Source organism: Diabrotica undecimpunctata, chromosome 8 (assembly GCF_040954645.1).
Source record: "Diabrotica undecimpunctata isolate CICGRU chromosome 8, icDiaUnde3, whole genome shotgun sequence".
NCBI classification, from domain to species: Eukaryota; Metazoa; Arthropoda; class Insecta; order Coleoptera; family Chrysomelidae; genus Diabrotica; species Diabrotica undecimpunctata.
Genome location: NC_092810.1, coordinates 2,461,050 through 2,487,976, shown reverse-complemented (window position 1 = coordinate 2,487,976; position 26,927 = coordinate 2,461,050). Strand labels below are relative to the sequence as shown.

Below are 26,927 nucleotides of genomic sequence, written 5' to 3'. Positions count from 1 at the left end.
TTGAGACACGTTTCCAATGCTCGTTTTAAATTCTTTTTGTGACGTCTTATTTTATATGTACTTCAGGTAAGCTTTTTCCTTCACCTCTGTACAGAACCACGAAATTTTTCGTTTTGGAAGAGACTAGTTTTATTTCTCTGGCTTTCGTCCAGAGCTGCTCTAACTGAATCTAAGATGTTTGTTTTAATTTTTGTCCAGTTTCTAACTCCATCACTTTGAATGATATATGTGTTTCTGTATATATATATATATATATATATATATATATATATATATATATATATATATATATATGTATATATATATATATATGTATATATACACATCAATCCCAGGGGAGGATATCTTGGAGAATACTTGATATTAGCAATTAGTTCATTGATACTAATAGATGACAAAAAATGTGATTTAAATTTATCTTCAGTGGGATATATTAAAGCAAGAACATAGCAAGCCTCTTAATAATAAATTTCAGGTATAAATTAGTAACAGAATAGTTTTCTTGGCGTGTTTTTAAACTTCTTCTAAAAACTTCTTCTAAACTTCTCCTTGGTAAAAAATACTATCTATACCTATATTTTGTAGCCAATATCTTAAAATTCTGCTCGGTCTTCACAACACATTAATAAGTAGGTAATTTTCATCATGACTCATTTTTCAATAGAAAATATTTAATTCATGTTGTTGCTTACATCGTCAATAATACTTTTAAAAACACACTCAAAAATTAATTTACACAGTTAATGACTTTATAGGTACCTAATTAGTAGTAGATAAATAGTAGAAATGGATGGAAAATACATACAGTTTCCCATAGATTTGTAAGGTAATAGGTGAAAAACATTTTCGTAAATAAAATGGACAAAAGTTTCGTAAGTATTCAATTGAAAGTTTTCTTTTTCGATGTTTACTTGTTATTTGGTATAAGATAACCTTTTCTTTGTCTAAAGATTATGCATATTTTCAAACGGCTTTAGTTATTTAAATTTTAAATAATTAAAACCGTTATAACCTTTAAATGTTATTTTCATTTTGTTCTGTATTATTTTATTTTCTAATTGGCCGAGTGGATATTCATTTCATTGCCCAAAAATATAAAACCAAAAAATATAGTGCTTATTCGTACATTTAATAGAGTTTCTCAATTATTTTCAGATATACGCAATGTGCTTCCTAGCGATCTTGATGGTGCTACCCATACCAGGAGAAGCGGCTCCAGGATTTCCGTTTGATCTAGATTTTCCTGATTTTGGCGATATTAAAGACATCGGTCATGATTTTAGAGATAAAATCGGCCATGGGCGTATCTTCAGAGACGGTTTCGATAACTTTCCATTTTTAGGGGACATTTTTGGATAAATTGCTTCAGCACTTCCCAAACAATAATTATTATTTCGTTAAATGTATAATAAGTGTAATTTAACAATAATTTAACAATAAAATACTACACCGTTACCGGCGTTTATTTATGTATAGTTTATTTTATTTCAGTATTAATAATTAAATTAAATATTTTAACCATTTAAACAATACAAGTAGCTGGATATTCACTGAGTAAACGTCTAAATAAATGTGACTATCTTCAGCTTCACTCTAACCTGATATAAATATATTTCCCGCCAATAATAAGAATAAACAGTTTTTAAGTACATACCTTTAAAGAAATTCTTTTATGAAATAATTTAAATAATGTCTGTTGAATACAATCCAGACACTTTAGGTGACCTTCTGCCTTTATATTATAGAAGATTGTTCCCTCATTCACAGTTTTATAGATGGTTAAGTTATGGTAAGTGGATAAAATACCTGCTCTAAGTTCCTTATTGAGAGAACAATCATTTTAGGACATACATTAACATTTGCCAAGAGAGAAATTTCATTTACTCTTCTCGGGGATATTTACATTCGATATCAATCATTTGATACTCAAGAAGATTTTTCAAATGAACTACAGAAGAAATTCCCTATGAAGATCGATTTAGGGGCTATATATCAAACCAAACCGAGAGATAAAGGTCCTGTGTCGCAGATTGTACCTGTAGAAAAGGAAATAGTGTTTGACATTGATATGACTGACTATGATGATATCAGGACTTGTTGTTCAGGTGCAGAAGTATGCACAAAATGCTGGAAGTTTATGGTGATAGCTTGTAAAATATTAGATGTAGCGCTTTTTAGAGATTTTGGCTTTAATCACAGGCTCTGGGTGTTCTCTGGAAGAAGAGGTATACTTTTGCATATATAAAAATATATTAATGCAATTGTTTGATTTTATCAATTTTTAAGGTATCCATTGCTGGGTGTGTGATCCTCATGCAAGGGTAATGGACGAATCTATTAGATCTTGTATAGGAGATTACCTTCAGATTGTTAGAGGAGGTGCTAATGTGTATAAAATGGTACAGTTGCCTGGAGAAAAGATACATGCATCTTTAGAGTGAGTAATTCAACTATTCAACTTTTAAGACAAATTTATAAAGTTTAAAATGCAACTATTATGCAAATTTCAACTACTATGTCAGCATTTTTTCAACAACTATGAAATTCATTATAAAATTACTTGTTTAAAAATCAATTATAAAGCATGTTATAATAATAAACTTCCAAATATTCTTATTAAAGAAAAATTAAAAGTTTTCAATACCTAAAGGGTTGCTATTTTCATTGCAAAAGTGAAAGTTTTGGGTTTCATAATGAATTTTTCCTGTTTCAGCGTATATTGTTAACAGATTCATTTTCCTTTTATATTACAGAAGGGCCTTGGGCATTATAAATACCTATTTTACCACTATTGTTGAAGAACAAGACATTTTAGGTACAGATGAAAGACTGACTAATTTTCTACAGATCATAGACCAAGATCTGAGGCCATCCTTTAAAGGTCCAATGAAAAGAGCAGAAACTTCTCTGGAAAGATGGAAAGTTTTTGTAGATACATTTGATGATATGCTACGAAGTGTAAGTATTGGATATAAAATTCCGAAAACAAAACAAATACTGCTCAAGTAGTTTTCATATAAAAACGGTTTTACAGTATTTTATTGATTTAATCGTGGAGATGCCTATATAATCCTTTAGGCCATTTCCACAATGTATCTTTAATTATAATTTAATTCTTTTATTGTATTATTTTTTAGAACCAAATTCCCAAATTTCTTAGAAACCTCAAAGAAGAAATAATACTACAGTATTCCTACCCCAGGCTTGATATTAACGTAACTAAGGGTTTCAATCACTTGTTGAAGTCTCCATTTTGTGTCCACCCAAAGACGGGTAAGATCTCAGTTCCTTTCAATCCAAAAGGAATCGATAATTTCGATCCGGGAAATGTTCCAACATTGCAGTAAGTATTATTTATAATATTAGTGACTAAAACAGCTCTGAAAATATTTAAAATTAAAGTTATAGAAAAAAAAAGTATGTGATGAACCTATGGAATAGTAGCTTTGTTTACAGAGTTTTTCTAACTAGTTAATGATCAGTCAAACAGGTCCATTGGATTTGTGGATTAGAGTGCTGATTTTTAGTCAGCACAAGTGCTATAAAAACTGTAAATTGTCAGGTTTTTTGTCTTGTACAAGAAAATGTAACAATAACGAAATTCCTTTACTAAACGAGGAAACATGAATATGAGGAAAGTCAGTGATTGCTGTAGACCATAATCTTGATTTTTTTTGTCAATATTTTATATGTAGTTGCCTTTTTTCATTAAACATTTTTCTACTACTCATAAAAACTTAGTTTAACTTTTAATTTTTTAGAGTTTTTGACAATCTTTTAAAATGTTTCAAATTTTTGTTACCCAATGCAGTTACTTCCAGTTCACTGTGTTTTTTTAATAAATTAGAGACATTTTAATAATGAATAGATATGTTATTTACAACATTAAGATTGAATAAGATTTGTTTTTGTTAAATATTAATATCTTGCATTAAAATGGCAAAAATACATAGGGATTGTCACATTTCCAGTTAAAGTTAGAAGCTTTGGTCTGTTGTGGGGTTAGAAACATTAACAAATGTCTGAAAATCGTTCGCAGAGAATTTAAAGCTTCTGCTCATTATATTTATATTATGTAGGTACTGAATAGCAACAAAATTCCATTCCATTTCACTCATTTTTTATGATTTTAGTGGCCTAATTGATGAGATCAATGCCTACGATAAAAAGACAGTGGAACAAGAGCAAAACCTGATGGAAGTAGATGGTGTTAAGACTCCATCGAAATCAAAGATCAAAGACTATAAAAAAACCAGTCTGCTGCATTCAGTTACCATTTTTGAAGAGTTTCTTAGGCTATTGGAGAGGGCAAGAAGAGGAAAAGGTGATTAGGAGTTTGTTAAATGATTATTAAAGTATATCTAATGTTTATTTTTTGTTACAGAAATTCCTGTTGAGTTTTAACACTGCATTGCCGAATTCACACAGATTTTTGTTTTATATTTTTATATCTAATAAATATGTTTTTAATAAAGATCATTTCAAATCTTTTAAGTGTTTGAATTACATAATCTTATTTAAAATTATTCCTAAAGCTGTGCACTACATTGATGGTGACATAAATCCATTCTTCATTAAAAAAAATTTTGATTATTTCTTTTTAGTAAAGTAAAATGATATTGGTACGTAACACAAAAACGCTTTTTATCTTCTAAATCCTCCCGTTACAAATTTTAAAACATATTTTTCTCACTAGAATACTCTTCAGGGTTCAGGAGCTTAGTTTTCCTAAATCTAGGCAACTTACAGTTCCTCGTTGCAATGTTTTAACACCTTCATAAATTATACTGATGGGCTATTTTCAATAAAATATCCCAAATAAATTCAAAAACGAAATTTATGTGGTAATAGGATTGATTATTCGTTTTATTTTCAATTAAAATCTCATTTGAATGGGAGTGATGGCGTCACAATAAGGTTTACTGTATTGTGTGTTGCATATGTAAAAGTGGCATTAATAAAAATTGAATTTTTGAATCTGTAATAATTATTATCAAGGCAATTAAAAGATGAATATTATTAAAAAGTTGAACGAATTTTAAAACAGGAATACTAGATTTACAGTAACAATCGCACAGAAATAAATATATTTTAAAAATACTTCTGTCAGATGGGCAAATAAGAATATTTTCACAAAACAAAACTAAAGTTCCTTGAGTATTTTGCATATGTTTAGAGAAAAATTCATTAAGAATTTATGTAATAAGACATAAAATGATTATATAGTTCAGTTGAAAAATACTGTTTGAAAATTTGGTATAATTCATGTATCTAACAAGTACTATTTTGTTTTTTGTTGATACGAAAACTGCAAAATAAAGCAAAATTCTTTCAAAACTAATCGTTCATTATTTGTAAGTCTTGTGAAAACCAACCTGCTCTTTATTGTACCGAAAGTTGAGTTTTGTGGTACTTAATAAACCACACAATTTTAGATTGACCGTAAATTAATTAAGTTAATTTAGCGTTTTGTTTAATCGTTTTGATTTTTATAGGTATATAGCTAAATATTAACTAAAAAATTTGCTAAAATCTCAAAAAGTCTACTTTTGCATATTTGCTTGTAATGTAATTTTTACAATACAGAAACACAAGAATATATAGCAGAAAGATAAATAAAAACAATGAAAATAAACAAATAAGGCAAATAAAAATGTCCCACAAAGGAACACAAAAAAATCAAGTTTTATGGTTCAATAGTTAAGAGCGTAGGCGCAAAATTTCGGGACAATGCTTTTTAAATACATTTAGTTACTAAAACTTAAAACTAATAAATATTTTTGAAAAATTTAAACGCAGAATGAAAGATTCTATTATTACCGAGGGCCGAAAGTCCCTTAGAATTAACAAAAAGTTTTTTTGGATAAGATATTTGAAATTAAAAATCACACTAAATTTTCTCTTCTCTTTCAGCCCTGTAACTTATTAAAATAAACATTATAGAAGCTTTTAGGGACTTTCGGCCCTCAGTAATAATGTAATCTGTCATTCTGCGTTTAAATTTTTCAAAAATATGTACTAGTTTTCTTAGGATTCGAAAAATTAATGTATTTAAAAAGCATTGGCCCGAAATTTTGCGCCTACACTCTTAAGTATTGTATGTTGCATAACTTTAGAATTTTGCTGCTTATAAATTGGTTTGACAAAGAGGCATGAAACAATTATTATAAGCGAAGTAAATCAATTATAAAAGAATTAAAAAGGTAATATTGAATAACCATTATACAACAACTGCTGTAAGCCTAAACAAAGAAATATGTAGATATTAGAGTAGAAACACTTCCGCGGAAAATACAACTTGATACCATCAATTAGAAGCAAGAATGGCTCTAAAGAAAGTTCCTAAACTGCAAGAACTAAAGAAAAATAACCGTATTAAAAAGATTTTACAGCAAATAAAAGATAGATATATTTTGACACTGTCCCATTCATTACTACGCATAATCTACCTCACATCACGGAATTTTCTCTTCGCGTATAAGTCAATGACTAAATTTTGAGTGGAAAATAATCGTTTTGTAATAGCTTCCAACATTCTTGGTTCCTCTCGGGACTCCTCACTCAAATGTTCTACTTACTTCACCTCATCGTTTATCCTCAGAATAATCCCATTAAAAAAAACGTCATTATGGAAAATATTACTGTTTAATGATCAATTTATACTGTGAAAGTACGACCATTAAGGAAATTACGGCTCTTATCTGAAATATATAAAGAGTCAGGGACTGCTAGAACCACTTAGCACTCAGTTTTATCCAGACAGCTTGTTGGTACTGTACCAGTTCTGTAGTATCTGTTGTGATAGAAAATATCTACAATGACTAAGTTTTTGGTAAGTATTTTGTTGTTAAAATCTGTTCTTTAAGTTTTTACGGTGAATTTAAAATAGATTTTTGATTTTTTTGATGTAATTTTAAGTTTGGTTTCTAGTCTTGTCGTTTATTTATCTTAGTTTTGAGTTTTTGAGATATTGTACTTAAAAATAATATATCTACAGTCAGTTTGATGTTTTTTCATTTAGTTTTTCATTGATATTTTTTGCTACTGTTGCCATTATACCTTAGTCTTAGATTTGCAATAATAATTTGAGCCTGTTAGAAATATACGATTTGCCACTCCCTGTGCCATATTTTTTTGTACCCAAATCCCGTCGTTTATCTTCAAGAATGTACATGTTCTTTTAATATTTTGTCATTCATTTATCATTTTCGTCATATTTCTCTACAGATTATTTCTGACTATTATATTCTGACTATATTATAAATCGATGTTCTTTGAAATTAAAAATTATTGACAGAACGTAAAACTGTTACTGCTTAGCTCTACCGTTCTCTCTCAGAAATTGTTGTATTAGCTTAAAATTGTCTTTCAAATATAGCATTAGGCATATAGCTTCCACTTGTCTCTCTCTCAGTTTAGATCTGCCTCTGGTTCTTTTACCTGGTGGTATCCATTCTGTTATAACTCTTAATGGATTGCTCTTTTCTCTTCTCATTATGTGTCCATATTATTTAATTCTTTGTGCTTTTATTACTCTAACTATGTTCTCTTGATCCATCCATTCTTGTATTTCGTGATTAGGTCATTGTCTTACATTTTCTTCCTTTTCCCTACATGCAAAAGATCGCAAGTGTTATTTATGCCTATCCAGTTCTTTATGTTCCGTAGCCACGACATTTGTTTGCGACCTACTCCTCTCTTGCCTTCAATCTTTTCCTGGATGATTTGTTAAGGGATTGCGTTTTTTTTTTCCTCTCAGAATATGGCCGAGGTATCTAATTTTTCCTACCTTGATCAAATTGAGTAGTTCTCTCTCAGTATCTGCCTTTCTTAAGACTTCCTCGTTTCTCACCCTATCTGTCCATGGTATGCGGAACATTCTTCGCAACGTCCACATTTCAAAGGCCTACAACTTATTAATGGAAGGTACTCTTAACGTCCATGTTTCCATGCCGTATAACAATATGTACCATACATAGCATTTAACCATCCTGAAGCGGAGATTGAAGGAAAGATTGCGGTTACATAGTAGCGGTTTAAATTTGATAAAAGCTTGTCTTGCTTCTTCGGTACGGCATTTTATTTTTTGTGTTCATTGTTGTCATTCTTACATTTATTTCTAGTTCTCTCAATTTTGCTCCGTTTTCTATTTCTTGGAAGGTTTTCTTTAGTGCTTTTTTATCTGTTGCTACTACGGTTATATCGTCCGCATATCCTATTAGTTGTACTGCATTCTTGTTTATAGTTCCTGCGTTTGACAGATTTTTTATTATCCTGTCTAGAAAAATAGACATATTAATAGTGATAGATCGTACTCCATTGTTTATTATTATTATTTCTGTTCTTTCTCTTCCGGTGTCTGTTATTGCTCGGGAATCTCGCATTATCATTTCTATCATTCTAATAATTTTCTTCCTTCTTGTATGTAGGCTTTAATGCCTGTTTTTTCTTCAATACTAGCCTCCTAAATTGTTTAAATTATCGCACCATCTTTTTCTTGGTCTGCCAATACTTTTTCGTCCATTTGGTGACTTATCTCATCTATCCTATCCGCTGCCATAATACTAATGTGCTCATTGATGTACCTTTTGTGTTTACTGAGATAGGTGTAGGTAGTTATATTTTTCTGTTTACATGCATTTCGAAGTGAACCTTCGATGCATTCGTTAGTTGTTGTTATATGCATTGTTATAGTAAGTTTCCTTAAGTGAATTTGTAATACCATTTTTGTTTGCTATTATCTTATTTATTTTTTTATAAAGATCTTATACAAAAAAATACTACAAATTTTTGTATGTACCTATTACTTTTTTACATATTAGCATAATTTGGATATTCATGAAAATTACGAAAAAACAAACTATTTTTTTTATTTCGAATTAACATGTCTCGACATCTTAGGTCTTTGACACGGGAGCAAAGGTTTACTGATATACACTGTGTTAGTTTTCCATTTACCTTTGCCTGTATTCGATTATGTAAGTGGATGTTTTCGATGGTTTGTATAATATTGATTGGTATGTTTCTTTTATACAGTAGGTGTAAGACGTCTTCGACTTGGATGCGATCGAAGGCCTTTGTCAGGTCTATAAAACATATATATGCTAGTTTATTATACTCGATGGCCTTTTTTGTAATTTGTTTTAGTACAAATACGGCGTCTACGCAGGATCTTCCGGATCTGAATCCTTGTTGTTCATCTGATAAAGTTGTTAGTTTATTGATTTTGTTGGTTAGGACTTTTGTGGTAAGCTTAAGTGCGGTGTTCAGTAGATTTATACCTCTATAATTGTTGGGGTCTTCTTTATCTCCTTTCTTGAACATTGGTATCATTATTCTGTGCAATATTAGTTTTTGTAAGTTTTGTCATCTCAAGGGTTATACTTTCTCCTCCGTGTTTTAGAAGCTCGTTGGTTATGCCGTCTGGTCCTGGTGACTTTCTATTTTTGAGTGAATTGTGTTGATAATTATTTTCCTCTCCTTTAAACAGTTCCGTCAGGCAGTGGCGCACCCAGAATTTGTCTGAGGGGGGGTTTTGAAATTTTTTTATGCTACCTCCATTTTGAGTCCCTAAAATTTGGGGAGGAAAGTGGGGTGGCCACTGTAAGGATGACGACATTTTTGGAACTCTCCCTTCTCTTATCTAGATCTCATCTATTGTTCTGAAGCTATTTTCTTGTGGCATTTTAAAGTAATTACTATTTTAATGGGAATAAGCACGTAAGTTGCAGTGCCATAAACATTGCTGTAAGTGGCTCCAATCATGCTATATCCCGGAATTTTACCCCTCTTAAGAAGCTCGGTTTCCGATGGTGCGTGAGTTTCTTGAATGGTTATGACGTCAACGTTATTTTCGATTAGTAGTTTTGAAAGAAATTCGGATTTTGATCTACTAATTCCTTCTATGTACTACATATACGGAGGGTAGGCCCGATCCGTCTCGTCAAATGGTGTTGATAAACACCTTTGTAGTTTTCCATATTTCTATATAGAGATTCCTGTTCTTATTTTTCTTTATCGTACTGGTTGCCAGGAGAGCTCAGCGGCTAGTTTGGCGTCCAAAAATTGATATTTATCGTATTGTGAAAGTCCATACAAAAAAGTCCGTAAAAAAAAATCAAATACATTTTGGAGACGGCTATCGCCGTATTCCCGTTTCCTCCGCCAATCCTCCCGGTCCAAGGCATGCTTCTCCTCCAAACCTCCCGATTCCATCGCTCTTCTAATTCCTTCATTCCATGAGCGTCGGGGTCTACCTCTTTTTCTTCTTCCAGGAGGCTTCCATTTGTGAAGTTTTTGGGGCCAACGTTCGTCAGGCATTCTCAATAGGTGTCCAAACCATTTTGAACCTGTTCTTTTTACTCTGTCAATGACCGTTTCTGTAGCATTCATGTTATTTCTTATAGATTCGTTGGTCTTCCTTGCCTGCCTTGATGTTCTAGCACTTCTTCTCATCCATTTCAACTGTCAACAATCTTCTCTTCAGGTCTGCATTAATTGTCCATACTTCAGAGCCATAACAAAGAACTGATTCAACCATGGTTTGCCCTATTCTAGTTTTGTTCCTTGTTGAAATGTTGCGATCCCACCATAAGGAGTTCAGACATTCTACAATTTAACGTCCCTGAATAATTCGGTGTTTAATTTCGATTTCTTCCAAGCCGTTCTTAGCAATGGGTGCACCTAAATATTTAAATTTTTCCACTTGTTTGCTTTCCACGTCCTCGTCTATCAACACTTTAAACCTTGCATCTGAATTGATAACTAAATATTCTGTTTTGTTCATGCTGACTTGTAACCCCCATTTTACATATTCTCTGTATAGAAGCTTTATCATAAATTCTAGATCATAAGAATCTTGAGCTAGGACGACTTGGTCATCTACAAAGTTCAGGGAGAATAGTACGTCATTTTCTATGGGGATTCCCATTCCCTGGCAGTGGTTTTTACAATTTTGGAGGGCTCCCTCAATAAATAAATTAAACAGTAAGGGTGACATACTGCATCCTTGTTTTAGTCCTTTAGTTACTTTTATTGACTCTGATAGTCTATTTCCGATTTTGAGGTAAGTAGTTATTCCTAAAAGGTATGGACTAATGTCGAGTTGTTGTAAAGCTTGCCACAATTTAAGTCTTGGAACTGTATTATACGCCTTTTCTAAGTCGATGAAGGCTAGATGTACTTCGGTACCAACCGCTATTCTTTTTTCTATTAATTGTTGGAGTATAAACAAGTTATCATGCAAGATCAAAGATCAAAAATTCAAACGTCAATAAACTTATTTTAACCTTCAATTGCGGCTTATTCCCATTAAAATAGTAATTAGGTCTTATCTCTGTCGTTGGCCCGGATGGTGTTTCTCTATTCCATCCCTCCGTACTTCCCGTCATCTTCACGATCATCTCTCTTACAGTCACAGGGTTCATACCTATTTCTTTATACATTCTGTTTCTCTCCACTGTACATCTATTACACTCCAGCATTGTGTGAGTAACAATGTCGGAATATTCGCAGTGTAGGCATTTATCTGTATATGTCTTTCTGAACCTATGAAGATACGCCCTAAAACAGACAATCTAGCCAGTCCCTTAGGCTCGGGATCAGCATCTTGGTCCACTGGGCAACATCTTCCTTGTTGTTCCACTCTTCTTGCCATCTTTTCATTGATCTTTCCCTTTCTTCTTTTTTTTATAGCTGTTGTCAAATACCCCCAAACCCCCCCCCCCACTGGGTGCGCCACAGCCGTCAGGTATCTTTCCCATTCGTTTGCTGGTATGTTATTGTATTCCTTCAATTCTGACATTTCTTTTCGTCGGTTTCTTATAAATCTCCATATTTGATTTTGTGTACCGTACTTTGTACCGTTTTTAATTTTCTCCCAGCTGGCGTTTATATCTTCGATGTCGTCTATTTGTTTCAGCTGTATCTTCTGTGCTAGCCTCCTTTGGTACATTTCTCTTATAGAGTTGTTCCATAGTGATTCTACTTTAAATTTTTCCTCGGTGATTTTCTATAGAAAATGTTTTGGTGTTATTTTCATTCTTAGTTTTGCTAGAACTAGTTTTTGTTCACTCCTTGAGTCTGCTGAGTTTAAAGTTCAGATATCTCGAATCTGCTTTGGGTAGATTTTTCTATTAGTGACTATAAAATCAATCATAGATTTGTGTCACCTGGAGTTTTTAGATGTATATTTATACTGGACCTTATGGTCGAAAAATGCATTATTGGTTCTCAGTTCGTTAAAAGCACAGAGATGAGCCATGAGTTTTCCATTTGCGTTGACATGGCTTTCATTAAATCTTTGTTTTATCCCTGGAACTATTTCATTTCTGATTCGTGCATTAAAGTCACCCATAAGAATTAAGGACTCTTCATGAGGTATTTCATCCAGGATGGTTTGCAATTGTTCGTAGAATGCCTCTCGTTCCTCCTTAGGGGCTATAGATAGATATGACATTTAATTTTTGGTAGTCCATTGTGATGTTCATATGTATTATTCTTTGGGAGATATAACGACAGTTATTTATATTGTCTTTAATTTTTTTATGAACAAGTATACCTACGCCTGCTCGTGCTCGTTCTTCTTTTTTATAATTGTATTTGGTATATTATTCTCTTGTCTTGGATCATTTTTGTTCTGTTTAGTTTGTCAAACGCCTGTTAAAAGTCTGGGAAATATATATGTGTTTCTCAGTCGTACTCGTATGTTTTCTCTATCACTTGTTTTAGAGTATTTATAGTGTCTATCATGGATCTTCCTTTTGTAAAACCATACTGGTAATCCTCTATGCTTTGCTCTATATATATTGTTAGTCTATCTCTAATTATACCAGGCCTTACTTTATATGTTATATACCCGGTATTTAGGCGTTCCACGCCCTTCCGGTAGGGATCTATGGAGGAGTATCACCTAGCCGCAAGCCCTTATCTCTTGCCGTACTGCTCCACCATAGGCCGATCAGATACCAGCATATTCTAGACTAAGCCGCAGATTCATTTTAGAATTTTAAACTACTGCGTTAGCCTTTTTGTTTTCTGTTCACCGAGCCGGGGATTTGAACTGACATCTCTCGCATTGAAGCGAAGGAGAAGCCAGCCGCCCAGCCCGCTTGGCTATGCGATCGAAATTGCTAGGTAGTTTTCTCATATTCTATGGTCTCCTTGTTTTGGGATTGTCACTTTAATTTCCTTCTTTTATTCTTCGGGCATTATTTCTTTGCTCCATGTGTTCTGTATTAGCTCATAAATCTGTCTATATATGAAGTGCCTCTCTATGTCTATGTCTTTTATAATTTCTGCATATATTCCGTCTTCTTCCGCTGTTTTCTCGTTTTTAAGTTTGCATATCTTCTTTTTCACTTCTGTATAGGTCATATAGGTCAATTCTTCTTCTTTACCTTGTTCTGTGTTCGTTATTGTTTCTCTTCTTCTCTATCAGTTTCTTAATATATTTCTTTGAAATACTTATGCCATTTTTCTGCTTCTATGGCTATATTAGCTGTCCGTTTTCGGTTATTTAGTTTTAAGTATTGGTAGAATGGTTTTGATTTGTGTCTTTTATTTTCGGTTTCTATCCCGTTCATATTTTCTTCTACTTTTTGATTTTTTTTTTTCAAATTATTTATAACAAAACTAAAAAAAAGTGTGCAAAAGAGTCGAAAAAGTCAAAAACATCGGAAAATGACTCAAAAGACAAAGTTGTTGACAGAGTGACAAATGAAAAGGTATCACAACGAATAAAAAGCAACTCAAATATATGAAAATCGTAAAAATACAAAAATTTGAGTATTTTTCCTATGTCATGCGACACCTAGAACGATATGGAATCCTCCATCTTATTATTCAGTACAAAATATATGGAAGGGGAGTTCCCGTCGAAGAAGAACATCATGGCTTTAACGCAATGGAACATAATGGCAAAGAATAGGCGTCTATATTCTTTGATAATGGTTTAACTAGTCTTCATCGGCACTTTTCAGAGCTGTGGTAAATAAAATTATGATAACCAACACTCAGGAATGCACATGGTACGCAAAGAAGAAGATATACTGAATTTTAAATATGCTCAGAAATATCTTTCGTGATTTATATAAATTTTGGTACGACCGATCTTATGGCAGTATTTACAGTGTTGTCAGATTTTTTGTGTTTCTGTAAATATAATAAACTTTTTCTTCTTGAAATCCTTTAAAAATGCAGAATATTTTTAACTATGAGATCTATTTGAAAAAATTAATTTCAATATGTTCTATATCTGACAATAAGATAAATACTACTGTAAGATAGGTTGTTAAAACTCATATTTTTGTAATTCAGTGCCAACACACTAATCTTTAATAAGAACAATCATTTGTTTTCTTGTAAATAACTTACAAAAAAAAACACTTGTATTATATTTCTTAACATATTTATATATATTTATATACAATAAACACGGAATATTTTTTGTAATACGTACACTAACATTTTTGTTTATTCGTTTCAGGCTATCTGTTTGTTGTTCACCATCGTCATAATGGTTAATTTTACCCCTGAAGTCACGGCTGCACCGTTCATAGGTCTCCCTCGTATCTTCTTCCCGTTACGTCTGCCGTTCCACCGCCATTTCCCTCACCTCTTCTGGCACAGAGGACTTACGTTTCCTAGAGAGTATTATTAATCGATTTATGACTACGAATAATATTTTAATGGGGTAATATTGATTGGGGGTTCTATTTTATAATCGAAATGTTATGAATGAATAAATGATTTATTTTAAAATGGTCTACATATTATTTATATGCAAAATAACCACATGGAAAGTCAGAATCATGGAATAACACGATTTGAGGTAATGCAAGCAGTGGACTCAACCAAAACATTACAAGTAAATTACAAGCAAAATATGAAAGCTTGTAAATGTTACAAATGTTGGTAATTTATAAATGGTAAGCAAAAAATCAAAAAATTTACATTATTTACATTAAATTGTTAATAATTTAAAAAAGAAGCCGAAACTTATGAGAAAAACATATAGGTTTTCTTTTTATTAGCCTATAATAACTAAAAAAATTGTCAAATATCTGGATTTGTCACGGTTCCGAAAAGAGTCTCTTTTTTTGCTTATTTTCCTGCAGTATGTCTAAATATCTTACGTAAAACCACTTACATAAAATTCCATATAATTATCACGGAAACAAGTGAAATTTCAAACAATGTTTACATTTTTGCCCCCTTATTTGTGTCCCCCTAGCGGACAGCACGCGCGGTAAACTTTAAAAATTGGCTTTACTTAATGTCCTCCAGTTCTACGTCTATAATAGTTTATTATTTATTATTACTACATCTCTGGCTCTACCTAAAAATACAACTGCAAAAACCTGTGCTGATTAGAAAACCATCAGTTTGTTGAGCCAAACAAACTGTTCAAAATACGTCAGTTTTATGTTTTCCAACTTACCTTCTTTCCCCTACATGTAAGTTGGTCATATTTTCAGATATTTTTATTTTTCCCCTTTCTTCTTTCCAGAAGTTGCCGTGGTTATATAATGGATAGATAGTCTAGGTAAAATGTTACGATTTAGGATCTTAGATTGTAATTCTTTTATTCTAGGAATAGCTGATTTGGTTTTAAAACTATTTTATTGTGACATTTTTACATTTACCACAGTTTTTAAGATTTCTGGGGAATACGCAGTTTTAATTAAAAATACTTTTAATTTGACGAGAAAATTGTGATTTACTGTCAATAAATCGTAGTTTTATATATATTTTTTTTTTTCATAGAAAATCACAAATTGTTAACAATTCTTTATAATTGTGTTCTGGTGATGCCTTAAAATATGACAATGAAACTTGTAATATACATGCCAAAATTTAAAAAGCCACCAGGCTCTTCAAATTGATAACACTCATAACAATAAAAAAAACTTTATATGACAAAACATAAGAAATATGATAAATATAGCTCTGAAAAAGCATTTGCAAAATATTCCTAAAAAATTTGTTACATTAAAAATTTTATTTATTCTACTACCACTGTCACATATCATCTCACTAAAAACGTCACTGGGACGACATATTTCAGAGTAAATAGGCTATAGTCTAGGTGGATATTAACCCGTAACCGGTGAAGTGCAATTTTAAAAAGGAGTCCCACGGACTCCGGAAAATCACGCCGATACAACCGTTCTATAATAACCCCCCATATATTCTCGATTGGGTTTAAATCTGGACTGTAGCTGGGCCACAGTAAGGTTTTGATGTTATTTTGGACCCACTGGTTTATTATATTTGCAGTGTGAACAGGACAATTATCTTGTTGGAGGATAAAAATTTTCTGGATACAACTGTTCTACATTGGGAAACATGATGTTTTCTAGAATATTCAGATAAGTCTGCCCAATAAACCTGTTGTCAATACACCATACCATTCCCATTCCTCTAGATACATCCCCATTGAATTGAAAAATTTTCTCATCTGTAGATATTACCCTGTCCCAAAAATCCTTATTTTGTAGCTGATGGTTTAAAGCAAATATAAGTGTTGATTGCTTCTGTTGTGGTGTAAGAGCTTGTTTTTTTGCTGCAGTTCGGTGCATAAGACGCGATGCTTTAATTCTGCTAACCTTGCTTCTTTCGAGAGTTTTTTGTTCTCTCCATCTTTTTTTAACTGTTGTTCTGCTACGTTAAAATGGTTCGCTACGGCAGATAGTGACCAAACATCTTTTAATTTCGTTACAATTCTTGCTTTTAGTTCTTTGCTAGCATGTGGAGCCATTTTTTGAGATTAAACAGAATAAGTTATCTGACAAATGCTTCAAAATACACTGCTCAATTTTCTACAAAATACGCTTTAAGAGTCATATCAGTGCTTTTATGAACCAGCTGTACATAATTGAGAAACTAATTCATCAAGAGTTTTGTATTTATCTTTAGCTAATAGCACCCAACTAAACTTAAAGCTTTTACACTGACTAGGTAAAACATACATAATTTTGCATATAATCATTACATGTGATACCTTACTTAGTTGCTTTATTTTAAGAGACTCAGACTCAGACTCGGAGACCTCATTAAAAATTCGTTTTAACTTTTGCAATGTGTCGTCACTGAAAGCACTGGTTATCAAACTTTTTGCCTAACTATTTGCTTTTCTACAAAAATCAGTTTTGGCCTTTTATACACTCTGTTTTCACTTCACTTGCTGTTTAATCCGTAACGAATGGAGATGTTTGCTGAGGGAGGCCAGGGCTGGAATTCGGCTGTAGAGCCGTAGAATGGATGGAGCTAGGCTCCAAATAACTGCATTTAAAAAACAATTAATATGATCAAACACATCGACTGAACCGAATTTTTTTAGGTAAAACAAAAACGGCAAGGAAATTAAGATTATGATACGAAAAATACTGTACGACATTTAGATCTGCTGTTAATGAAGCCATTATAGCGATGAAGAGAACATGATATCCGGAAAAATCATCAAACGATCGATAATGAAGGTGTACCGGGTGGTCCAATAAGCCGAGCTCTCGGCTATGTATCAGAAACTATTCATGATATAACTTTAGGAGAAAAAATTCCTTAGTAAAAGTGGCCAAGAGAAATCGCTGGAAATAACTTTCAAGTTTCTGGGTTAACCGCGAGGGGGCGTAACCTGTGAAGAAAACTTTGAAAACCAGTTTTTTGGGAAATATGCCCAATTATACCAAATGTTAAATAAGTAAACTAGAAAGAGGCCTAAATTCTGCACAAAGTAGTTTAAGTACTTTTTTTTTATTTTTCAAATAAAGGGTGGTGGAGAGTGTAAGAGTATTTGTGGATAAATACCTATAACTTTGGTTTGGATCAACCGATTTTAACGAAATTAGTGTCATTAGAAAGAGTGTGGATGAATTAATATACATCTACTATAAAATAATTGCATTTAATTTTAATTGTCATGGGTAGAGGGTACTTTCGAATAGAAAAAATTAAAATTTGTTTTTCTTCAAAATGTTTAATAGAAACACCTATTTATTGTAATGTATAATGGAACTGGATTAACTTCGTAACAAAATGGCGTAAACCGCATGTTGATAGCTTTTGTCGAACTCGAAATATGAATAAAAACGCATAAACATAAGTAAGTATAATATTGACTCACCCTTTATTATAACTTAAAATTAAATATGTGAAAGATCATACAAATATCTCGATCATTAAAACTTAATGTCCAATTAAATGTTCAAATTGTTTTCCATCGTTGTCCACACAAAGATGTAATCTTTCGCGCGTAGAAATAACAGCTGCTTCAATCTCAGCTGTTGATATACTACTTATTGCGTTTATAATGCGCTGTTTTATGTCGTCTCGCGTGGTTGGTCTAGTTTGGTACACTAATTCCTTCAATCTTCCCCACAGATAAAAGTCCAGACATGTCTGGAGATCTAGCTGGCCATGAACATATACTTCCCCTTCCAATCCATTTATTTGGATAACTTTCATACAACTAATCTCAAACTCGTCTGGAAAAGTGCGCAGAATACCCGTCATGTTGTAATAGCATACCTCTTCTTGTTTATAAGAAAATATCTTCCAATAAAATAGGCAACTGATTTTCCAGAAAATCCAAATTTGTTTCGCCAGTTAAAGTTCTATCAAAGAAATATGGACCTACGATCTTTCCATCAACTATACCACACCAAACATTAAGACTCCCTCTACCTTGAACCTGCACCTAATGTATCCTGTGCGGATTTTCTTCAGACCAATAATGTATATTATGCAGATTAACACCACCCGCACTATTAAACGTAGCCTCGTCTGTCCACAAAATCTTTGACATGATATGCGGTTGTTCTTCTAGCAGACCTAACATCCAATTGCAGTAATCCAGCCTTGCATCAACATCTCTCTCATGTAAAGCTTGGTGCAGAACTACATGATAAGGATGAAGTCTAAAAAACAGAACAACAAATATTGGTGAAAAAGAAACCACTATATTTACTAAAACTCAAAAAATCTTGAAAAATTTACAATTGTTTCACAAGATAAATCGTGCATAAGTATTTTTAAGAAACGAACAAAAGGATAAAAGCGCCGTGTTGCCGTTTTTATCGGAATATTAAAATAACAGTTCAATCTAAAATTTAAAGGGAATTCAACAACCAGTGATGTTGTAAAATCCTTAGAACAGTAGTTTTGGGTATGTTTAATTCTATAGAGATTTGCCTACTACTTATATGTGGATTCTGTTGAATTTAAGCAAGAACATTGATTGAATTATCTTCGGTCATACCTCTACTACGTCGTTTAAAACAAGGACGATGAAAACTACCAGTTTCTCTTAATCTTCTTGCCTTTCTTTCAAATACTTCTTTGCCATAATGTCTCCTCTCACAGAATATCTTACAGAATATACCTACACCTAAGGCAATAGAGGTATTTTGGTGACATTCGAAATAAACTCCAACCATATCATACAATTCTGCATTTGATATACTCATCACGAATTATTAGTACTAATAATTAAATACTAATATTACCAATATTAATATCTATTAAAAAAAGTGCAATCTTCAATTCAAATTATAATATAACACTTCTTAACAATGTTTTGACTGCTGTCAATAAATAAACAATATGAACTCCTCGTCAAATTCATTGTCGTAGCCTACTTAGTTTCGAAAAAACTATTTTTAATCATATGAAATACTAATGGTCAAAATAGGTATCAACATTAAGATTCTTCTGCTATAAAAAAATTTGAAAGTACTTACTGACTTATTTTTTAATTTAATTTATAATTCAGGGTGAGTCAATACTATACTTACTTATGTTTATGCGTTTTTATTCATATCTCGAGTTCGACAAAAGCTATTAACATGCGGTTTACGCCATTTTGTTACGAGTTTAATCCAGTTCTATTATAATTTACAATAAATAGGTGTTTCCCTTAAACATTTTGAAGAAAAAAAAATTTTAATTTTTTCTAGTCGAAAGTACCCTCTACATGTAACAATTAAAACTAAATCCAACAATTAAAATCGGTTGTACCAAACCAAAGATATAGGTATTTATCCACACATACTTTCCCACTCTCCCCCGCCCTTTTATTTGAAAAAATAAAAAAAAGTTCTTAACCTGCTTTGTGCAGAATTTAGGCCTCTTTCTAGTTTACTTATTTAATACTTTGTATAATTGGGCATATTTCCCAAAAAACTCGTTTTCAAAGTTTTCTTCACAGATTTCGCCCTCTAGCGGTTAACCCAGAAACTTGAAAGTTATTTCCAGCGGTTTCTCTTGGCCACTTTTACTAAGAAATTTTTTCTCCTAAAGTTATAACATGAATATTTTCTGATATATAGCCGAGAGATCGGCTTACTGGACCACCCGGTACATAGTTTATTAAAATGCTCCTCGTAGTTTTCAAATATTAGGTCGAATTTTTATAAATAGCATAATAAACTTTTATTAAATTTCGTGCTAATAGTTTTGTTTATTAACTATCTGCTCTTAATATCAGACGAGTGCAAAAATTTACACACGAATGGTATACACAATTTTATTATTTTTGTTTGGAACGTTGACATTAGATTTGCCTAATACATCAATTTGCGTGACCCGCAGATAACGATTCGTAACAAATTCGTTTATCGATTTGTAACGAAAATATTTACCATTTAATAAGGTCAGCAACAAACGGGAGGAACAGCAAAGAAATAGATTAGTAGATCAAGTGCTTAGATTTAACATAGATACAAAAAAGAAAAATTAAAGATCGCGAGATCAAGCGTTGATAGGTAAGTTCCAAGAAATAAGAGCATAACAAGGAGTATCAATCATCATACACAGAAGGTCTAGAAAATGCATAACAATTTAGGAACCAATTAATTTCCCAGAAAGCTTAAATATGGCATGCTGTCTTGTGGCGTGTTTTTGCACTCTTCATAAAAATTGAAGTTTAAAAGTTACTTAACGTACATAGTTTTATATATTCTATTGGAACTTTCAGCAAAAGTTTGCTACTGCTTTGATGAAATAAGCTAAATATTATGGCGTTATAGTAGAAACGCCATAATATTTTATCATGGCAAAACAAAATTAGTCACACTTTTTACGTCTGAGTCGTAATCAATAAAGCGATATAACTATTATTTCGGTATCTCTACATCGTCAGCCATTCGAGCTGATTCAGATTCAAACCGAAAAATTGAACTAATGTTTCCAAAACTTCCCACTTTTAGTGATTTGAGCACAGAGGTGCCACCTACTTTGACAGCAAGAAGGAGAACAATTTAGTAAAATAGTTCAACTCCGCCATCAGTTTTGTTGGGTGGATCGAATAGCTCGACAGAACTTTTGCCGGTCCCAAGCCTGGATAAAAAAGGAGGGGATCTACAGCCAGGTTAGCACCCAACTGATAGACTTTAAAACCATACAGCTCATAGAAACAATCTCATGTAGACTACAAGAGACGAACAAAAAAGGAAAGGGTTAAATTATGCTAGATGACTATCTGATGATTTTCAGTGGTTTGCGAAAGAAACCAGAGCCAAAGAATGAAACAAGAATGTAAATGTACCCCTGAAAGAATAGTAAGTGTAAAAGTTGAACTGGATGTCAAACCTCTGAATGTGATAGCAATATATGCACCAAAGAACAACAGAGATGCCACCACAAGGGAAACTTCTACAAACACCTTCAGACTGTAATAAACCAAACCCCAAATGATGAATAAATATATAATCATTACGGGTGATTTTTAAGGCCCCTGTTGGCAATGATATAGTTCCAGAAATAAAACAGCGATATAATGAAAATATCAGAAATAAAAACAGAGACTTTCTGACGGACCTCGGCAGCATAAACCAAATACGTATCAATAATACTTTTTTCTCTCAATACAAACAATACAAATACACATACAAATACACTTTTAAAAACAGTAGAGGACAAAGATCTATGATAGACCATATTCTGTCGAATAGAGAGTTACAGCCCTTTCAAATCTTGGATGTAACAGCACTAACATCAGCAGAAATAGGAAGCGATCATAAATTGGTATTGTACAAAATCCGAATGAAAACGTATATGTGATAACAAAAGACCAGAATACACCACAAAGATAAAAGTCGAAAGCTTACAGGATGACTCCACAAGATACCTATTCCAAAAAAGAATAACCGAAAAAGTAGAAACATATATATCACAGAAAGTGATGCAGTCGAAGAAAGCTTGGCAAAAGTTAAGTCTAATCTCTTAGCCTCGGCCTAGGAAGTTCTTGATTAAAGAAATATAAATAAAAATAAATCGTTCCAAAGGCATAGAACTCCATGGTTTTGTACAAAAGTGAAGAAAAAATGTAAAGAAAAGAAAAAAGCTTACCTGAAATACATGTCAACCAAAACACAAGAGGCATAGCATAATTACAAGACAATTAGAAACGAAACACAAGCACTTAAGTAAGATAAAGATGATCATCACTATGAACGCTTTTCGAAAGAAATGGAACATGATTTTTACGATCTGCAAAAAAGGTAATATAAGAGGTCATTCATAAGAGGCCTTCATAAGAGGTCAAAGAACGGAGGTAAATGAACTAATAGCACCAAATACATAGAAAAGGATACGTGGATTGACTACCTGAAAAAGCTCTATGCAGAGGAAGAACAAACGACCTGCTAGAACCGAAAACACCAGAAATTACCACAAATGAAGAACTTATTATAAATGTACAGGAAGTTCGGAAAATACTTGAAAACTTGAACAGAAAAGCAGCAGGTAAAGACGAGATATCAAATGAGTTACTAAAATATTGTGGAGCAGCAATGACAGAACAATTAACAATATTAATTAATAAAATTATAAAACATAATAAAATACCGGAAGAATGGAGAACAACCGAACTAATTCTACTACGCTAAATTTTACAAGTGCTAATAAATCAATGGAAATTTTAGCAGATGAACAACAGAATTTTCGTAGTGGAAGATCGGGTACAGATGCAATATTCGCTATAAAGCATATTACTGCGAAATCACTAGTGTATAATAATAGACCAGCATTTCTGTGTCTGATTGACCTAAAGAAAGCGTTTGACACAGTAAGACTTAAAGATGTAATCCATCTTCTGGCTAATAAAAACGTTCCCCTAAATATCGTTATGTTGTGTTAAGTTCTACCTTAATATTTGTAAACCTACCTTAACATTAGTGACATATCAAATAGACGAAGAAGCCCGGGAGTAAAAGAGTAGGTCTTATGGCTCTTTAGGGATAATTATGTATAAGTATTAGTTTGCCCACTTGAAAAGCCCAGATGGGAAGACGACAAACGAGATCGATTACTTTATCACTGATGAAAGATACATATTTACAGATGTAACAGTGCTAAATAAATTTGCGAAATCAAGCGACCATCGTATGGTGAGAGCCACCATTGTGTTAAATACCAACTATGAACGACACAATATGATAAAAAAGAAGCAAATAAACATATGGACACATCCAAACAACGAACAAAATTTTGAAGATCATATCGGTAAATTCCTTCAAGAAAAATCATCAACAAATGATATTAACATCCTAAATGACATAATAGTAGAAGCAATAACAGAAGCTCAAAAGAAATGCTGTCCAAAAAGCGCGAAGGAAGAAAAAATTAGTCTGGAAACACAGAAAAAAATGGAACAAAGAAGAATACTGAGAAGCGACGAAAACTCTAGTAACGACGATATAAATAAAATGAACAAGGAAGTATCAAGAGAAATCAGAAAAGACCTAAGAAAATACAAAGATGAGAAAATCATCAAAACCATTGAGGAAAATAAAAGTATGAACTCAAGGATAGAAATGGCAACATCACATCAAACAGAGGACATTTATTACAAATTGTGGAATCATTCTATGAGACATTATATAGCAACCAATAAACAAAAGTGGAGGTGGGCTGGACATGTTGCTAGAATGGAAGACGGAAGATGGACGAAGAGATTATTGGAGTGGAGACCAAGAGCCGACAAGCGAAGTCGAGGCAGACCACTCACCCGATGGACCGACGACCTAAAGAGAATAGAAACAAACTGGATTGCAGCAGCTAGAGATAGAGAGAATTGGAGACGTTTGGAGGAGGCCTATATCCAACAATGGATGTGAAAATGGGGCTGGATGATGATGATTAGTTTGTCTTGTAATAAATAAAGTATACAGAAATGAGTCGTCTTTATAACAAAAAACCCACAGAGTAGAACAAACTAATATTATAAAAACTATCGAAAACATCTACCAAAACAACAAAATGGAAGTCAGAATAGATGGACAACTTACAGAACCTATAGAAATAGGCAGCGGAATAAGACAAGGGGATTCATTGAGCCCCATGCTCTTCAGTTTAATCGTGGATGAAATCATCAAAAGCGTTAACAAAGGAAGAGGATACAGAATGGGAAAAAAGGAATAAAAATACTCTGTTACGCAGACGACGCAATATTGATAGCCCAAGATGGAGATCGTCTGCAAAGACTGGTCCATAGATTTAAAATAAGAGCAAAAGAATTTAATATGACAATCTCATCTCAGAAAACTAAAACAATAGTAATCAGCAAAGAACCAACCAGATGTGAAAATAGAAATTGATGGCATCAGTATTGAACAAGTAATGAAAATAAAATACCTGGGAAATATACTGTCTAGCTATGGAGGCCTGGACAAAGAAGTGAGAGATCAAGTGTAAAAAGAAAATAGACTGGCAGGATGCCTTAATAACACTATATGGTGAAACAGACACATTAACTTTGAGATGAAGTCAAGAAGTTATAAAGCCGGTGTAAGACCAATAATGACATATGCCTCAGAAACAAGACCCGACACAGCCACAATGCCAAGGCTACTGGAAACGGCAGAGATGAGAATACTGACAAGAATTACAGGAAATGCGCTGAGAGATCGAAAGAGCAGTGAAGACATTAGAAGAAAATGTAACGTATAGGGTAAAAATGAATGGGCACAAAATAGAAAAAATAATGGAATAACCACATAAGCACAATGGAGGAGACCCGTGTCGTCAAAATAGCAAGAGATAAGTCACCAATCGGCAAAAGAAGTATCGGATGACCGTTCAAAAAATGGAGTGACAACCTTTCATAGAGGTATTAATTCGCCAATGAACAAGCAGAATTGCTTAGAAAGAGGAAGAACAAGAAGACATTTCTTACTTAAACACTTTTTTCTACGGCGCGGATTACAGATTCTTGTTAAAACGATGTTTTCAGTTTTTTCTCCCTACGAGGGGGGGGTTTAGGGGGAAGTCCAGGGGTAGGAGCGGCAGCTTGTTTGCATCTTTTTTGATGTCGCAAAATTATTAACATTTTCAGTAAAATTTAGCTTGTTTGTTTGACTTTTTGAGGTTCATAGATCCGTTACTGAGGGTTTTTACCTCCGAATTCTTTATAACTGAATCGATTCATTTCAAATTTTGTGTGTCGGTAAATAATTACTCAAGGAACAAAAGTTATATAGTGCCGATATGCGCTTCCACCCTGGGGGTGTTTGCCACCCCTTTTCGAGGGTGGAAATTTTTTCACTTAAAATAACCACGCTATTCGATAGAAGGACAAATTTAAAACAAAAAATGTAGTAAACATTTTTTTCGCTAGATCAATACTTTTTGAGTTATTCGCTGTTAAAAAGTGTCATTTTTCGTTAAAAAAAAAAACATGTTTTTCAAAGGTTTTTTAAGGATAGCTCTGAAACTAAGAGTTTTATCAAAAAAAGTGTAACGACTAAAATTAAAGCTCATAAAAAAACAAAAAGACTGGTATTTTAATGAATATTTTCAGTTCAATATTACCTGAGTTATGGCTGTTCAAAGAAGGTTTGTTTTTGTTTTTGTCTTCAATACGAGTATTTAACGTTAAATAACGGAAAACGGGTACATTTTTCGACAAAAACTCATATATTTTTAAAAGAGCTTGAAAGACCTTTAAAATGAGTGGTGGTAAAAGTCCTTTGCACCAACTGTACGTGAGATACGATCAAAAAAACGATGGGTTTCTCAAATTTTTGTAAAAAAAAACGCAATAAAACTAATGGCCTGTTCACTAGGATTGAAATAAATTGTTTTCCTTATAGAATTCACTTTATTTTAGAGTTTTTTATATGATCCAAAAGTTTAGCCACTTTAGAATACCCAGTTTTTGAAAAAAGTATGATTACATTTTTTTTTTTGTTAATATTAATTTACAATTTTACTTTTTTTTATAACTTCAAAACTGTAAAAGATACGTAAAAGATGATATAATACAAAAAAATAGGTTTTTTTCAACAAAAATTTTCATTTATTAATTTTTTTTGTAGCTTAAAAAATAACGGAGATATAGTTGGTTGAAGTTTGCTTTATAGCGCATGAACCACTGGTCTCCGACCCTTTGACCCTTCACACTTTAAACATGAAGGACTTTAGAATGTTTTAACATTCCTGTACTTATAGCCCGTTAAATTACCTGTAAAATCGTTTTTTTATGCATGTTGTAGCATCAAAATTAACCGAGTTGTTGTAAAAAAAACCAATAGTACTTTTTAGAATAAATTTTGGAGCATGGAAAAATTTTATAATTTGGAGCATTGGATTTATTTTTAGTTTTTTGGAAAATAAAAAAATTGTAATATATTATAAACTAAATTTTTTCTATTTATGTCCATGTCTAAGTTAAGGATTTAAGGATTTTATTTTCATCATAAGGGGTGCTTGTAAGGGTTGAAAAAAGTAGGCTCATTTTATAGGTAAAAAATTAATTTTTGTCTACAAACAATGCACTCTAAAAATGTTTCAAATCGTTATAAATATTTTTTAATTCATTTTTGACAAAGGGGGTGGTTGTGAGGGTTGAAACTGTTGAAATTATAATAAAATGTTATTTTATAAGCAAGAAATTAATGTTTGTTTAATAAAATGCACTCAAGAAATGT

General features: G+C 32.5%; 1 protein-coding gene and 1 long non-coding RNA gene across 2 annotated transcripts; both read left to right on the top strand.

Annotated features, from left to right (window-relative positions):
- Positions 1-736: 736 nt before the first annotated feature.
- Positions 737-4,489, top strand: Prim1 (DNA primase small subunit). The gene is made up of 8 exons (XM_072542320.1): positions 737-872; positions 1,156-1,789; positions 1,845-2,225; positions 2,287-2,437; positions 2,754-2,958; positions 3,138-3,343; positions 4,134-4,324; positions 4,385-4,489. Exons 2-8 carry the CDS (start codon positions 1,690-1,692, stop codon positions 4,402-4,404), a joined length of 1,254 nt encoding a protein of 417 aa, XP_072398421.1. The 5' UTR covers positions 737-872; positions 1,156-1,689; the 3' UTR covers positions 4,405-4,489.
- A 1,781-nt stretch (positions 4,490-6,270) lies between these two features.
- On the top strand, positions 6,271-14,760 carry LOC140449169 (uncharacterized). Its single transcript, XR_011951752.1, has 2 exons — positions 6,271-6,832; positions 14,486-14,760. It is a non-coding gene; the product is annotated as an uncharacterized lncRNA (long non-coding RNA).
- Positions 14,761-26,927: the final 12,167 nt, after the last annotated feature.

Excerpts from the sequence above, each read along its gene's own strand:
- Prim1 (XM_072542320.1), top strand. The coding sequence starts at position 1,690 with ATGTCTGTTGAATACAATCCAGACACTTTAGGTGACCTTCTGCCTTTA. Across the intron at positions 1,790-1,844 it reads TTATAGATGGTTAAGTTATG|GACATACATTAACATTTGCC; the intron begins GTAAGTGGATAA and ends CAATCATTTTAG. Across the intron at positions 2,959-3,137 it reads TTGATGATATGCTACGAAGT|AACCAAATTCCCAAATTTCT; the intron begins GTAAGTATTGGA and ends ATTATTTTTTAG.